This window comes from Orbicella franksi, chromosome 9 (genome assembly GCF_964199315.1).
Source record: "Orbicella franksi chromosome 9, jaOrbFran1.1, whole genome shotgun sequence".
NCBI lineage: Eukaryota > Metazoa > Cnidaria > Anthozoa > Scleractinia > Merulinidae > Orbicella > Orbicella franksi.
Window position 1 is genome coordinate 3,268,302 of NC_138153.1, and position 16,319 is coordinate 3,284,620.

Consider the following 16,319-nt stretch of genomic DNA (forward strand, 5'->3'; position numbering starts at 1 on the left):
ATCAGTTACGAACAAACAGTAACTTTCTTTTTCTTATAGGTTTTGTTTATAATTTCTATCGGTCATTACAAATTTTGTGATCACCATTTGTCGTTTGAACATCTTGTAGAGAAACGTGCTTTACATTTATATCCTGATATAAAATATCTTGTGACATAACGAAAAAACCGTTGTAATAGGAGGAATCTCGCGATATAACGAAACTCAGGTTGCGATAAAACGAACATCGCGCGATAGAAAGAAACTCGCGATATAACGAACTTTTCGCTATAAGGAGCTTCGTGAAGCCGGACCACAAACAAGTTTAACATGACTGTTTTCTTGTTTTGGCACAACTGACGCCAATAGGAAAGGCTGAATCGCTAAAAACATGAGAAAACTAAGGAATATGAATGTAGAAAATACAGTGGTTAAGCCGGATTTAAGTTTCTTCATAGTCGTGCGACTAGAGGACTTTTTTTCTTGAAATAATTGATATACACAAAAAACACAATGGAACTGCACCGCACTAAGCACGTGTATCATACACATTAATGCACTTTTGAAATAATTTTATTGTTCCTGGTGATCAACGATGATTTTTACAGTCATCTCTGTGCAGTTTCCTCGCACGCTTCAAGAAAAACAACAGTAAACACGCACGTATAAACCAAAAACATGGCCTTGAGCAACAGAGGCCGCTGGTGTGTTCATCAAATGTTACATGAAGAATTTCAATTTATTTTGTCTCGAACTTTGATAGTTTGAAAGCTGAATTAAAAGCAGCCCAACAGGCGAAATGGCTAAAAGCCAATATTAAATTACCTTTAAGAGCTAGGAGACAAAAATTAACATTCGTTCCAGAGAAGATGTGACGCGACGCGCTTCCTTTCGTAGAAAGTGCTGACAACACGGAGGAGGAAGACGGGGACGGGAGGGGGGGGGGGGGGGAGAGGGGCAAAAGATTCTGAAAGGAAGATAAGGATAGCGCGCCAAGACACTTGAATTACTGTTTTGTAAACCACGGGAAATCTAGATCTAAATATCATACGCTTACCAAAAATACTGGGCCTTGAGCAATAACTTTTAGAAAGTGTGCTCTGCAAAACCTCGTTCGCCCACCCAACTCCCCCCCCCCCCCTCCCCGTCCGGTAATCCAGACACTTTCGACATTAACTACGTCAAGTCACCTTCATCGAGGCATTTCCGAAAAAAAAAGCCGAGTAATCAAAAAGTAAAGAAGCTAAAAAAAAAAAAGCAAAAAAAGTTGTCAATGTCTTCCGTGGGATAAAGAATTCTGGGGGTTTCGTGAAAATCCGCCTTCAACGGCTGCGTACAAACCTAGCGATGACCTTTTAAAAATAATTCGTCTTTAGTTTATTGTTGCAGCCCAACCACCATTGATTACTTGTGAAACTTCTTGTCAATTCAGACTCATTCACACGAATGTTAATGACACTTGTCTTTCCTGAAACTTCAACAAGCCTACTTCTTTTGTTAATTACAGTTCCATTTCACAGTTATTTCTAAGCCATTACACAAAAGTAATGAGTTTCGTCCCTCGGGGAGCCGCGAGTGTGAGCGGACGACACCAAAAAAATCAACAGCACTCAGCGAAGTGTTTACGGAAGACTAGATTAAAGTGCGCAACGTCATACATAGAAATGAATACAAGATTTACCCATAACAGCATTTCAGGAAAACACATCTACCTACGCTTATCACAAAGGTACAGCTCGTTTTAATTCGACCGGTCGTCAGTTTTGGATTACTAACGAATGAAAAAAAAATTTATGTGACAAAACTGCATTTTAATCTAGGGACATAACTTCATTTTTTACGCCGGTGACTTCAGTCAACGCTTGTGGCTGTCATTCGACGCTGTCAGAATTTTGCCGATAATATCTTCATGAAGTTTATAGTTGAAGATTAATGATTACCTGACGGTGAACGGCTGGCCATCTAGTTCTATTTTACGGTTTTGGTGACGATTTATTTGCGTGTTTGTGGAATACTATCCGATTCTAACATTAGAGTCGCTCAAGAAGCCAAAGTGGGTTTGTATTCACCTAAAATTTCGGCACCTTTAATTTTCAGAGAACAGTGGATCGTAAACAGGTAGGCGAGATGAACTGGAAATATGACAATATTTCGATAATTATATACATGTACATCGCAAAACCTTTTAACAAATGATGATCAAATGAACTCCGTTCACAAACGTGCCCATCGATGTCTCAATTGCGCTTCCCAGGAAATGAATGTACGACTAGGTTGGTCAATGACTAAACAATATTCTAGCCGCAAGGAAGAAAGGTAAAAATTAATTACGACCTCCAAAAGCCTTAATCTTGCTTAAGGATTCAATTTAAGGAAGGCAGAGAGAGCCGGTCTGAGTAGGTAAAAAAAACATAACACTATATAATAGAATCACAACTTGAAAGGATGACGAAGGCGGTATTAATTTGAGCCATCTGTTGTAAGAGAAAGCCAAAATGCAAATGCATGTATTCACATTATGGCTTTACTATATGAAACACACGAATCCAATTACGAGGTTAATGCGAAATCTCAAACAACTAGAATCTCGCAAAATTCAAAATGAATCGAGTTAATGAGAGGAAGTTTACCATCAAAATGATGATTGTTTTCTAGATTTGCAGTTTTCCGAAAGTGCACAGAAAACAAATAAAGATGCTAGAAAATCGCTCACTGAAAATCAAATGTTTGAAAATAAAATAAAAAACAATACCACTTTAATTCACTATCCATAAAGATCGCAAATTTGTCATAATAAATGGAGCTGTCAGGACAAAAATAGCCCCCAGGATATGTCAAAAAGACAAGTGTCTCTCCTCGGCCTATTCTGTGTCATATCAGTTACAGGCAACAAGCAGTCTCACTGACTAGCCGCAATTTGAGCCTTTCTACTCGGAGATAGAGTATTAACACTTGTGTTAGCTAGGTTAACACACGCAAAATAGCAAAGAACGGAAGCACTAACATATTGCGCGTTGTGTTCGCCACCAGACATCTTTGCGTTGCTTTTAGCGAGGTAGGTACCTAAAGCCGAGCTCAACCTTTTTGGAATTTTTTGAACAGTTTTAATTTTTGGGAAACTTTTTTTACAGCGGATGCCCTACGTCGCTCGTCAGGGGAAAGACGCCCGCAGGAGAACAATCTCGCTCAAAACCTCGACGAAATCTTCACACGACTGTATGTAATTGAAAAAACACTTGTCGTATTCAGCTAAATGGAGCAGTGCTGATATCGCTGCGAGAAGTTCCGCACGAGCAGTTGGTTGTCAAGTCATCGCTCTCGGCACTATTAACCATGGAAAACACAACACAAGCCACGGGGGAAGATGACAATTACCCCAACAACAATACGGACGACGAGGACTTTTCTGGCAGCGGTGGATTTTCAGGAGAAGAAGACCTCGGTTTTAGCGCAGAATTCGACACATACCCTATCGTTCTGGCAATTTTTATCATCGCCGTCAACTTGACCGTCATAATCCTCTTCATTCGCAACCGCTCCCTCAGAACTGTCACTAATTCCTTCCTTGTAAGCCTTGCCGCCAGTGACCTCCTCGCAGGTTTGGTTGGAATTCCTGTGCAAATCTGGTGCTCAGCTATCAAAGACAACACGATCTGCCCCATTTCACTTTTAATATGGCAGTTTATCTCTGTATCTACAGTGCTACATATTTTGCTTGTGTCCGTCGACCGCTACATCGCAATAGCCCACGCTATGCGATACCACAACATCGTCACAAGGAAAGTTTTCTTCGCGCTAACAACCCTCGCGTGGAGCGCAGCCGCGTTCGTACCTCTTATTCAACTATCTTGGCGCGCAAACGTTAACATGAACGAAGACGAGGAAGAACACGCGTATAAAGCTCAGATGATATTCGACCTGAGCGTTTTTGCACTATTTTTCGCAGTGCCACTTTTTGTGATGGCCTTCATCTATGCTCGCATTTTCACCACAGTAAGGTACCACGAGAAACAAATTTGGCGATATCATAGCCCTTCGGACCCTGCACAGTCACCGAACGGAAAATCCAACTCGCGAAACAGTCAGAACAGTGCGCAACAAAAAACCGCCGCAATCTTCCTGGCGATGTTAATCGTGTTTATTATTTGCTGGCTTCCTTATTTCATCTTGAGCTTTCAAGAACGGCTAAGCCACGAAGATTTTTTTCCGCCGGTTTGGGTGCAATATGTATTTTACTACTATGCCAGATTTTTCACCTCGTTGGCTAATCCATTGCTGTTCGTTCTTGGAAAGAGAGACTTCAGAGAAGCGCTACTTTGCGTGTTTTGTAAAAAAGACAAAGTAAGAAGCGAGAGCCGGGCGAGTACAACGCTCACTGCGTTCTTCAGCGTGGAACAGAGTGCTCTCGGTGACTCGACAAAAGCAATCGCTTAACCCTTATAATGAAACGATAGTACTGCGAAAGAACGCTACGAGTGGCTGTTTCATGGCTTGAATTAAGAGCACTGACCACTGAATTATAAACAATTTAAAGTGGTTTCACCAGGACGGAACTAATCATTTGACTTTTGGCGCAAAGGGGCTTGGTCGGGCTATTTTTAGAGTTCCCTGCTTTCTCTCTTTAGTTTAAATTATCGATTCATTCACTCAACGATGAAATCTCTGTTCTATTATAAACCGAAGCTAGCGAATTCCACGCCTGTGGAATAGATTTAGGGCGCCATTTACAAGCAAATGAACACAAGCTGGATTTGTCAAGGGCTTAACAGGGTCGCAGGCTTATTTTAGCAGGTTTCTAGGTCAGCCTAATTTATATGCCACCTGAAAGAACAAAGCTTGCCGCTATTTGCAAAGAACTATATTTTAGATCTCACAAAATACTTTCATTAGCTGTGTAAAGACTTAAAAACCTTTCTTTGTCATGAAAAACGGCAACTTAAATTGGCAGAATTCCTTGTTTGCTGAGGAAGGCACTTAAAATAACGCTTAGTTTGGAACGTCCGAGAAAATGGGATAAATCCTTTACCTAATTTGCACATGCGATTAAACACAGTTACGAAGGAAACTACAGAAATACCACACAGTATTTAAAACCAAATCTAAGTAAGCGCGTTAGCCTTGTTTTAAAAGGAAATTTAATTATGTTCCCACATAACAAATACTGCCAGAATATGTCGGAAGGATAATCCAGTCAAATATAAATGTGCCTTGTAGAATTTAAATGGTATTCCTTTTGCGGAAGTATGGAAACAAAATCGCATCAATAAATTTTCACGGTAAGGCCGATATATATTACACGTAAACATAAAAAACATATGGATATAAATTACACGGAATTTAAAAGAATAACTATGATTTGGCAAACGAAGCTTCTACAACAAGCTGATAGAGGAAGGATTTTAAGCCGTATATTTTAAAGACTTTAAAGTATTATAGCACATGTACAAGAATATAAAGAACACATTACTAGAACAGAAAACTTGTCCAATTTTCCTTGCACCCCGGGCGAGTGGAAGCAGATAAGTGCTGTTATTACAGTTATCGAGGGAACGTTTTAAAACACAGCAGAATAAAAGCCTGCGGAAAATCAGCCGTGGAATTTACAGATAACATAAGTAATTACGTTCACATGGCCATTTTGTATCGAATTAAAATTCCCAGCATACGCGGCATGAAAATAAATGATCAGCGACATCAGCGTAATTGTCGGAAAAAAGCCGCAGAAAAGAAAGCCGTTACTTCCATCACTTTTACTTTTTCCCTTCGGCGGAAATTTAAGACTGCGAACATAAAAGAGATTACAATCGCCTAACGCGAAATAATAAACGTAATGCTCTTTTAAGCGCGAAACCAAAGATGATTGTCTATAAAAAGAGATAATTATCTTCCGATTCTTTATATTTATCTCCAATGGATACCGCTTGGCGCTTGCCTTGAGCTTTATAAATAAAGACATAATTTTGTTTAAATCATAGATGAGCGGTGAACCTACAAAAGGAGTGGTAAGTCCATAAGACTTACGCATTACTTCCCAGCGTAACAAAAACTGAAACGTAAAATAAAACTTGAAAGGAAGGAACGGTTGTGACCTCATGCTGTTTGAACTCGACTGACCTGTACGCGCGTTTAATATAATCACAAACTGCGATCGTTACGCGCTATAAACAAGTTACTGCTGCAAACTACCACACGTAATCGTAATTACTAACAGACTGTACCGGGCTGTGTTTTATACTTACTTCAGTTTGTCTGCTGGGATGTCTGTGTTGGGGAAAGGAGCATCTTTAAAGAACACAAAATCCCATACTTCTCGGGTCATTTGTTCTGCCCTAAAAAAATAATAATTCAAAAAAAAGAAAAAATAAACAAATGAATAATTACATAAATACATAGTTACATAAATAAATAAATAAATAAATAAATAAATAATTAAATAAATAGATAAATTAACACCATCGAGTACAAGATAACGTGTTTTGAAAGATGGTTTTTGCTGTTTCGTTTAACTTTGTATTTGTTTTATTTGTTTTTTTCATTTCTTTAATAACACTGATCACGAAATATTAAGGGATTGCTATAAAACCACTTATTTGAAAACCGAAGAACCATAAGGCGAGAAACAAGTAAAAAAGTGTTTTCGATAGGGGGCCAAAGATAATCCACTTTCACTTTTAGAGTCACATTCAAGCAATTTATGTAGCTCAAACTTTTACAAACCTTATATGTAAATACCTAAATAAAAACTTTTTAGCAGTATTTTCATGCGGCACTGTTAATTATCCTTAATTTTAAGTCTGTGGGTGAGACCATAGAGTGTGAACATTCAAATGAAAGCTTTTTTTTAGCAGTATTGTAATTATATGCTTCACAAGGTGGTTCTAGCTTTAAGTCTGTGATGAAACCATGGAGTGTGACCATTCAAATGAAAGCTTTTTAGCAGTATTTTCGTGTGGTACTATTAATTATGTTTTATAAGGCGGTTCTAACTTAAAGTCTCTGGATGACGCCATAGTGAGTGACCATTCAAATGGAAGCTTTTTCGCAGTATTTTCATGTGGAATTGTTTATTATGCTTTCAGTCTAGATCTCTGGATAAGCCTACAATGTGCAACCATTGAAAAGAAAGCCATTAAACGGTACTTCCATATGGTACTGTGTATTATGCTGAAAAAGGTGTTTTAATGTCTACGTTTGCGATAAAGCCAGACGTCCACAACGAAAGAGAAGACTTTTAAAAAAACCCTAGTGTGTGGCCCATTAAATGAAAGCTATTGAGCAGTCCTTTCATATGGTACTGTTCATTATGCTGTACAAGATGGGTAAACGCTTACATTTGCGTTAAAACCAGAAGTCCACAACGAAAGAAAAGATTTTTAAGAACATCCATGCGTGAGCATTTAAATGAAAGCTTTTAAACAGTTCTTCCAAATGCTAACTGCCTGTTTATTTATTCAGTGTTTTGCACAATAAATTTATCTGTATTTTCAGCCCTAAACTTAGGAACCCTTAAAAGCAAAAATGTAAACGCGGCCGACAACAGGACGAAACAAAATCAGCATTAAATGAATACAACACAGTTGGTGTATTTGCTTGTCGTTTCGGCACCAAGTTAAAACATGATTAACAATTTTTCAATGGGAATGAAAGCACTGTACGATTTCATCTGTAGCATTAGACACATTTACGAAATTCCTTTCACAGTTATCTACCTATTCTTTGTTAATATTTAGATCACCGCGGTCCAAAAAAAACATATTGAAGACCATAAGCGTTTTTTAACCCCTAGTTTTAGACACCGATTGTTCCTTACTGATTGTACAACATAAATTGCACATCACTCAAGAAAATGTCCGCTTTACCAATGTATTGACATGGCAACAAGATATTAGCTTATGTATCACTTGGGTCTTGTGGGATTAATGATATCTGACTTGTACCGGATCTGCTCTCTTATCGTTAAGACACAAATTGAGCAACACCAGATGTTTTATGGAAATTTCGTTTCTTGTGAAGTGGACAGACTTTCAAATAAACAATCATTACAGATAACGCGGGGAAACACAACAAGCTTAAACGAAATTCAAGTACGAGAAGTCTCTATCTCAGTTTCCTGAGGGTAGCTGTTACGCAAGGAGAAAAAAGTTTCTTTTTTTCTTTACACCGTTTGACTTGCATAACAAACAAATTTCCGCTGGTGAGTAAGATCTGAGGAAAAGATGGGAAGCGTGCACGCAATTTACCAGAAATAAAAGCGTACAGAGTCAAAAACACAACCGTTTTTCACGAACACGTTATTATTAAATCGATCGTCTTTGCGTTTGAGGTAATCGAAATTCGACTAAACCATTAATCCTACAAAACAGATCTGTTTACGCCCTCCAGCCATTTAGTACCATCATTCGGCTTGTGCAAGCTGTTAAGACAGGATACACTACTTTATGCTGATGATAAAAGGGCCAATCCAACTCAGCATGTTTCTCCTAAACTGCGTGTTGACCCGCTGTTTTTACATTAACAGCTATGACAAAAATTGAAACGTGATATTTAGGAGTTTCCCAAAGTGAAAAGCAATGCTATTCAAGACAACGCTTGCTTTACCACTCGAAAACCGTCTAGTGGCCGGTTGTGACTGCCATGTTCGTTGTAGCAAACTTGCACACCAGCAAGTAAGCAGTACCTTATTCCCAGGGGCCCGCCGGCGGAGCCGTCAAAGGATCCTTCCTGTAGCAGGTGGGCTACTGTGTAGTAGGCGTTGTAGATGGTGGAATCGGAAAGGGACTCAATTAAATATTGTTCATCCCAAGGAAGGCGAGTTCCTGTCGAAGTAACAGTACAAAAGAAATAAAATTACGTTATCTACTAATCTGCGCGAAAGACGATCATTTTGCAAGGTTTTTAGTAGAACGCGAAGCCAGCACGAGACCCGCGTGGACAACTCACCGCCCACGCAGATTTGGCGATTGACGCGCGCTCGCAACATGCTCCATGAAGAGCTTGCAAACGGCTGTCATCGCATGATATGGATTATATTAGACTTGAGTACTTTAATCCAGAGAATATTCTGGCACGTTGATATCATAGATGCATTGTAAAATCTGGGACAAATTCAGCATATTTCGGACGCTTTGTTTGAAATCGCAGAATCAGTAATTGTTCTTGAACTCTTGCGACAAAGGTGATATGACATGGATTAACAATATCTGATATGGCCCTATATTCAGAGTCGAGCGTTTCATTTAGGGTGGAGAAGTTTGAAACATTGTTCATTGATTGTTGATAAGTGAAAAAGCCCATTAAAACGCATTGAACATCCCCATAAATTTTGTGGAAACTTATTTGCAAATGTTTCATTTGCGTGTGTGTAATTAATATCTGATATTAGCGGCACTACTTGTTGTCTGAGAGATATTTAGAGATGATAACTGTGGCAGTCTTAGCCGGCAAGTTTTGTCTTTCAATTTCTCAGTCTAGAAAGTATGCAAATGCACTAAGTGACCATATAAGTGTGCATTATACTTAAAATGGTACTAGAGTTGACAGTATTTGGCTGAAATTTCACTTCCGAGAAGATCCGTGGCTAAATTAGATTTTTTTTCTGCAGCTTTAATATCGGCGACATCAAGCAACACCTGCCCCAAACACGTTTTTCAGATTTATTATCACTTGCTTAAGCTCAGGCCAAACCAGACAGCACTTCTAGACAAAACCCTCGTGCTGTCTGCACTTGAAGATAATGAAAGACGAAAAAGCTGCATTCGCTCAAAAAACAAAACAAAACAAAACAAAAATAGCGGGGTCAAAATACACCACACCTTAGGAATACTTTCAACAATTATTCTACAAACGCGCGTTGGATATGGATAGCAGATAACCATAGATTTGGAAAGGCAGAAAGACCTGAGGTTTTCGGGAAATGGACAAAAGACCTATATGCTAATAAATTCTAGAAGTTTCCCTAGAATAGCCGAATAGAAAAAAATTCTATAGCATAGCCTAAAATTAGTCTCTAGAGCTTTAAAATTACACCAGATGGCTTAATTAAAGCATATGAGAGCAAACTGTCGTTGGTTGTCCCTGTCTTTCTAGGGAAGCTTAATGTTTCCTATTTATAGCTTAAAGGAAAATTCTTTCTTTCATCTCATTACAAAAAAAATCCCGACGCTGTGCTCCAAGATATTTTCACCTTGGTATGTCTTTCATCTTTCAACAGTAAGTACATTGTCAAAAGCCTGACTGCGAAGAATGGTGACTTTCCCAGCCGGAGATCACACAAATATAGTTCTCGGATCTGACCAATCACAGCAAACGTTAACACTGAACGAAATGAACCAATCAGAGTTGGAAGCAGCATTATGGGAACGCTGCCGAGCGCGGAAAAACACGCGCATTCCAAGTCACGGTCGGAGTCCCGGGCCGGGTTGTTCAGAAGCCGGTTAACGCTAACCCCAGATTAAAAGTTAACCGAAGTATCACTTTTTCTGGTATAAAAGCGTTTTAAGTTCTTGTGCTTTGTGTTGTTTGAGATTCCTCACGTTTAAAACAGAAGGAAAAACGATGTAAACAAATAACCTCACCGAAAAGTCACAAAACTTGCAAAGACTTGCAAAAAAGACTCCTTTGGTAAAATCTGCGCATATCACAAGACCAAGCCGTAGTATCAACACAGAAGCCTTCATTACAGTTGATAATTCCTAATCAGTCATCAGAAACTCACCAAGACCATAAGACCTCGAACACGCATGCTCCTGAATCCAGTCTAATGTGGCCTCAAAGTTCCGCCTGGTTTCCTCAGCATATCTTAAAAATAAAACCACGCCAGGTATTTGAGTGACGCTAGATCCTACATCTTTACAATCACACATTTTCCATTGTGGTAACAAGAAAAACTTCACAAAAATCTTAAACAGAAGTTTAGACATTATTGCCAGCTTCTCTACTTTTAGCCTGATTCTGTTACTTATTTCGTTATCGAGACACTTCCATAAACCAACTGTAACACTGATGGTAACGCAACGCTGTTACAACAGTCACGTAATTTAGCTCCTAACGTCAACTCACGTCCCTTCACAGCTCAGAAGGATCCATTGGTTAAACGTCTCAGAAGACAACTTGAGCAGCCTTCAGTTCAAATTAAAACCATCATCATTGCTGTGAATTTTTAAGCATGTCCATTGATTTCATAGCCGGCAAAGTAAACCTTCCATACTTCGCCGGAGAAATTTGAAAACGAAAGTTCCACTCTGAAAACGCATCGAATGTTTTCCGTCCACAGTACGCCGGAGGTATTTACACTGTTTAAAAACACAACAATCGCCGGTCATTTTGGATTTGTGTTTTCAAATTCCTCTGGTTTGAAGAACGTTTTCGAAAAGCTCCGTTTTGGTGACGAATTATTGTGGGCGGTAGACCTAGCCGTAGAAATAAAGCTGCGTTTCCAAATTTCTCCGGTGTAGTGCGGACGCTGCCCAACTGCTAAATTAATTGAGTATAGCAGTCTTTTTGAGCCAATCAGAGAGAAACGAACCGCACGTGCAATCTAGTGGTGTCTCCTCACAGAGTGTCCTGGCTTGTCATTGGCCAAGAAATGAGAAACCGACAAAAACATATCATGTTCAAGTTATTACTCACGTGTTGAGATCTTTCAGAGATTCCCGCGCTTCATTTTTCCACGACTCTTCGCCGTAATCCAGAAACCTACCAGCAAGAGGCAGCGATGTAAATCTCCCTTCGTCAACCATCACAAAACAGCTATCATCAAAAGACAATCTTCGTATTCTCGGCATTGGACTGGAACTAGCTTGCAATGGAGGCTCATGCGGAAAGGGGGGATATCATTTAAAAGGGATTGATAAGTCAAATCGGAGTTTCAAGAATTAGTGCATTGTGAATCTAATTCTTAAAACTGCGATTTGGCTCATTTAATTTGTATTGTGAAAAGGGATTTATAAGTCAAAACGGAGTTTCAAAAAGTAGTGCAATGTACATCTAATTCTTGAAACTGCGATTTGGCTTATTTCATTTGTATTTAAAAAGACACCGCATATTAGCCTCACTTGCAAGCTAGTTCCAATCCAATACCGAGAATACGAAATACGCATGGTACCATGCACTGAATTACAGAACAATCACAGTTTGAAGCTCTTACCACTGATCACATAAAGCAACGACGCACTCATCCGCAGAACGCGAAATAACCTTTCTCTCTGGCTCCATGTAAATTCGTGCTTCGCCCTAAACACAACAGGAGACCCACAGAAACGCAATTATTACCTAACCATTGTCGGACGAGCGGAGTGTTGTGGACAGCAATTCAAAAACTCCAAAATAAACTTACACAGTCCGTCATCTTCTTTTGCACAAGTTTCTTCACATCCTGAACTTTCTGGCCCGCAAATTCTCCGATAATCAGGGTTCCTTCGTAGAAGCCCTTTTTGTAGGTGAGTTCTTTAGCTTCCACTAGAAGGTCCTTGTCGTTTTGGCTCTTTATCTTGAGGTCATCACAGGCCTTTACGGCGCAGAGGTCCCCATAGCCAGGAACCCGGATGATGGGTATTGGTTCATAAGGAAGAACCATCTCGTCCGTGATACCATACTTCTGTCTGAAAGCCTTGTGGTCAAAAAATGATAGTAAATTTTCTGTTAAGGTAATACTATACGAACACAAAATTACTGCAACATTTTTAACCCAAACTTCATTGTCGCAACATGTTTTAAGACTTCGGATAAAATTCATCACCATCCCTATAAAATTTTCCAGCTGAACTGCATGCCTGGTTCAAGCATTTCCCTTCTGTTTTTCCACCCGCCCAAACATGCCGCAAACAGAAAAATAATGGGTGAATGGAACACGGGCACCAGTACTGAGAACTTAAACACATTTCAGTGTTGTGATAGTCTGTATCAAAACGAGTCATTACGATACAGGACGCTGGAAACACATTCTCTGGTGTAATAACTTTTTAGCATCCAACACAAGCGTTTTAGTTCTCAACGTCTTTTAACATGCATGCACATTCAACAATAAACCACTGACCCCTTTGTTCTTCACATCTCTGAGAGCCGCATAATCATCCGGGGCATCTGAAGGAACTGACGTCACGATACCGGTACCTGACAAAAATATCTTCACATTAAACTGTTTTCCTAATTAGTTTTAATCTAAGCAAATACATGTACCTCTTATTAAAGTTAAGTGCCGGTTTGACGCGAACAGTCCTAGTTCCTTCTACTATGCAGCTTTATTCACAAACCGCGCTAACCAAGAGATTACACGTCACAGTTCTTCACAGCTCAGAAGGATCCATTGGTTAAATGTCTCATAGGACAACTAAGGTCCTCCCTTAACTGATTAAAATGTTCATCATTGCTGTGAATTTTTAAGCATTGTTACCATATTTTAGCTAGACTGTTCACAACTCCTCTATTATTATTCAATGCACGCGAAAGAAAAAGCGAGCAAAGCGAGCGCGGGCGCGAAGCACGAGGGGTAGGGGCGGAGAGGCGAGCAAAATACGCAGGGGTGGGGGAGGCGAGGCAAGCAAAGCGAGCCAAACAAAGAATTTTTCTCGGTCCCCACCCTATACCCTGTCAAGTCTCCCGTTTTGCGCTGGCGCTCTGTTCTCTCGCGATTCTATCTGCGTTCAATGATCGATTAAAAATACGGGAAAATAGAGGGCTGTGAACAGCCTATATTTAAGCAAAAAAAAAAAAAACGCTATTACTCAGTTACCCAATAAATTTTTAAATCACGTGTCGGCAACTTTGTAAGCCAATCAGAAAACAAAACAGTGACGACGCAAGCATTCTCGGAGTACTCTTGAGCAACTGCTCTACTTCTTTTAATCGAATCGCAGACGCGTTAAGGGGCTTCAGCGAGGATTTGACAAAAAAAAAAAAACGGCATTTGTTCCCGACCATCACAGCTTTCCGATTTTTGTTTTTTCCCTGTTTCCAATTTTTCTTGCGAGTTAAATCCATTTCATTCGGAAGGTAAGTTGCTCTCTCACCTTTGTCTTCTTTGATGGTCAACATGGGAAGTGTGTAGACTACAGAGTGCTTTGTAAGCGGAGCGTCTAGAGGAATCCCCATGATATCCTACAAACAAAACCAAATTCATTTAAGATAAAAAAAAGATCCAAAAGAATAGCAACTGGAAATAACATGATTGTATTTCAATTCCTACAGACCTGTCCTGTCAGCTCCAAGACAACATTGACAACTCCTTCCTTAGGGGTGAACCCTTGGTAGGACATGTTCCTGGCTGCTCGTCGTGTGCTGATGTAAATCTCATTCTCAATGTTTGTCTCAAAGGCAATGTACTGCAAACATAACAACAGTAAGATAGTATTATTCAGAATTATTAAAGGCAAGGAAATACTGGTGCAAACTTGCACGCAGTGATCAATTGATTAGAATCTCGTTGTTTGCCTACTTCTGCGAAATTGCGCACAATAATTAATTTTTTAATGTATGTCCATTCTTGGCAATGACGTGACAACGAAGTCAAATTTCTTATTCCAACACGGCTATATTCTTTCTTCTTTTTGCCTTTTCTTAACTGAAAGCAAAAACACTAACTAGTTGTGGATTATTTTTCCTAGCTTCTTATCCAGGCTATCGTTGCCACTTTGGTTGTTGCGTGTGGCCACTAGCCTCCCTTAAAGCTGGTCACGCAATCTTTTCTTTTTCCACCAATGACCTTCATTGGGAGGAGTGCGCAATGAGCCATGAACTACACTGGCTGAAAACTGCTGCAAGCAATGTTGCTTTTGCAAGCTGGCAGATGCCATCACTGTGACGTCACTATAACAACATATGGTTCATTTACCACCTCATTTACACTACAGACAAATAGACTACATGCACGACCAGCTGGGTTTTGTTCCTGAAATCCTCCATGTGATTGGAGAAGTTAAAATCAAGCAAAAAGAGGATATGAACCTAACTAAATGAAAGAATCAATGCTTCAGATAGACAGACAGACAGAGAGACATACAGAATGACAAACTGACTGACTGTCTGACTGACTGACTGACTGACTGACTGACTGACTGACTGATGGAAAGAATGAAGGATGGATTGACAGAGGGATGGGCAGCAGATGGACTGAATTTGCATCACACGCCAGAAAAGAAGGACACTGCTTGCAGTGTACCATAAAGAAAATTGCGAAACTATTTTGGCACTGAAACTATCATCGTGGTGGTGTTTTGTTATTTTACCTTGATGTCCGGCTGAACCCAGCAGTTTGTCTGTCCATACATTGTTTCTGGTCTCAGTGTTGCAGCCATCAGGAACACATTCTTTCCTGTCAAAGCACTAAATGGCAGACAAGAGAGAGAAAATAGGGATTACAAAATTATTCATTCAAATATCTGAACACTAATAAACAAATCGTTTCAGCCAGCCAGTCTGTCAGTTCTTCCATCTGTCAGTCAGTCAGTCAAAAAGGTGCCCGCTTTTCAAAATATAAATGTGAGTTGAATATTTGTGCACACTTACCTTAATTTCCCTTTGAATGGTTCGCAAACCTTCATTTTGATTCCCGTGTATTCTTGTGGTGCCACTCCCTAATGAAAAAAGTGGAAATAACAACCATCGAAAACAGCGCTCAGTTACGACACGAAACCATTATAATCAAGATACGGCTTTGATTTCTATGCCTGGAAGCAATCCACATCCAATTTCCCTTACAGGTGATTGCTTATGGCTTATGTATCTATTAAAAAAAAAATGCTGCCTATCTATAAAAACTTTCTAATGATTGATCTCATCTAATATGACCTCAAAATGTCCATTCAAAAGGGAAACATATGGGGAAAATATAAACATAATCAAACTCTCCTAACTATTAGGACAAGAAAATTGCATGGAAAATTTGTTTATGGACCTCACAGCTGACAGCCTACCTCTCCTGTCTGTCGGTCGTGATCCATGCAGGGCTGCCCATCCTTGGGAGAGAATATTGTGTACCTGATGAAAGACAGACATTGATGAATTCAGCATATTTTGGCTGTTATCAAGTAAGCAGAAAGCTGTAAATTCTGACTCCTTTCTCTGACCAAGTAACCTGACTAACATTTCTTAATTTAAATACTAGCATCAAAATACATTCCGAGTTTAAGACACAAACAAACAAACAAACAAACAAACAAACAAAAAAACCAGAAAGGAAAGAGAGATTGAATACAACGTACCTTTTGCCAAACTTCACTTTCCCACCGTCTTTCAGAGTCCAGAAGTGCCATCTTACAAATGAATCATAATAAGGATTGACATGCGTGGTGATAAATGTCCGTCTCCAGTCAACCTAAAAAATTGAGATCATGATTTTTACTTGG

At 39.5% G+C, this 16,319-nt stretch overlaps 2 protein-coding genes across 2 annotated transcripts in view; one reads left to right on the forward strand and one right to left on the reverse strand.

Annotated features, from left to right (window-relative positions):
* The window catches only part of LOC145497267 (leucine--tRNA ligase, cytoplasmic-like), a 41,699-nt gene that overhangs the window by 20,337 nt on the left and 5,043 nt on the right, over positions 1-16,319 (reverse strand). The window contains exons 10-22 of the mRNA XM_081477093.1: positions 16,176-16,288; positions 15,888-15,951; positions 15,481-15,548; positions 15,201-15,297; positions 14,166-14,297; positions 13,986-14,073; positions 13,013-13,089; positions 12,314-12,586; positions 12,125-12,210; positions 11,608-11,673; positions 10,694-10,776; positions 8,657-8,795; positions 6,219-6,308 (exon numbers count right to left, since the gene is read on the reverse strand). Of these exons, the coding sequence (XP_081333219.1) occupies positions 6,219-6,308; positions 8,657-8,795; positions 10,694-10,776; positions 11,608-11,673; positions 12,125-12,210; positions 12,314-12,586; positions 13,013-13,089; positions 13,986-14,073; positions 14,166-14,297; positions 15,201-15,297; positions 15,481-15,548; positions 15,888-15,951; positions 16,176-16,288 (1,376 nt within the window). The remainder of the gene's footprint in view (positions 1-6,218; positions 6,309-8,656; positions 8,796-10,693; positions 10,777-11,607; positions 11,674-12,124; positions 12,211-12,313; positions 12,587-13,012; positions 13,090-13,985; positions 14,074-14,165; positions 14,298-15,200; positions 15,298-15,480; positions 15,549-15,887; positions 15,952-16,175; positions 16,289-16,319) is intronic.
* On the forward strand, positions 1,263-6,209 carry LOC145497260 (octopamine receptor beta-2R-like). Its single transcript, XM_081477084.1, has 2 exons — positions 1,263-3,034; positions 3,111-6,209. Exon 2 carries the CDS (start codon positions 3,313-3,315, stop codon positions 4,411-4,413), a length of 1,101 nt encoding a protein of 366 aa, XP_081333210.1. The 5' UTR covers positions 1,263-3,034; positions 3,111-3,312; the 3' UTR covers positions 4,414-6,209.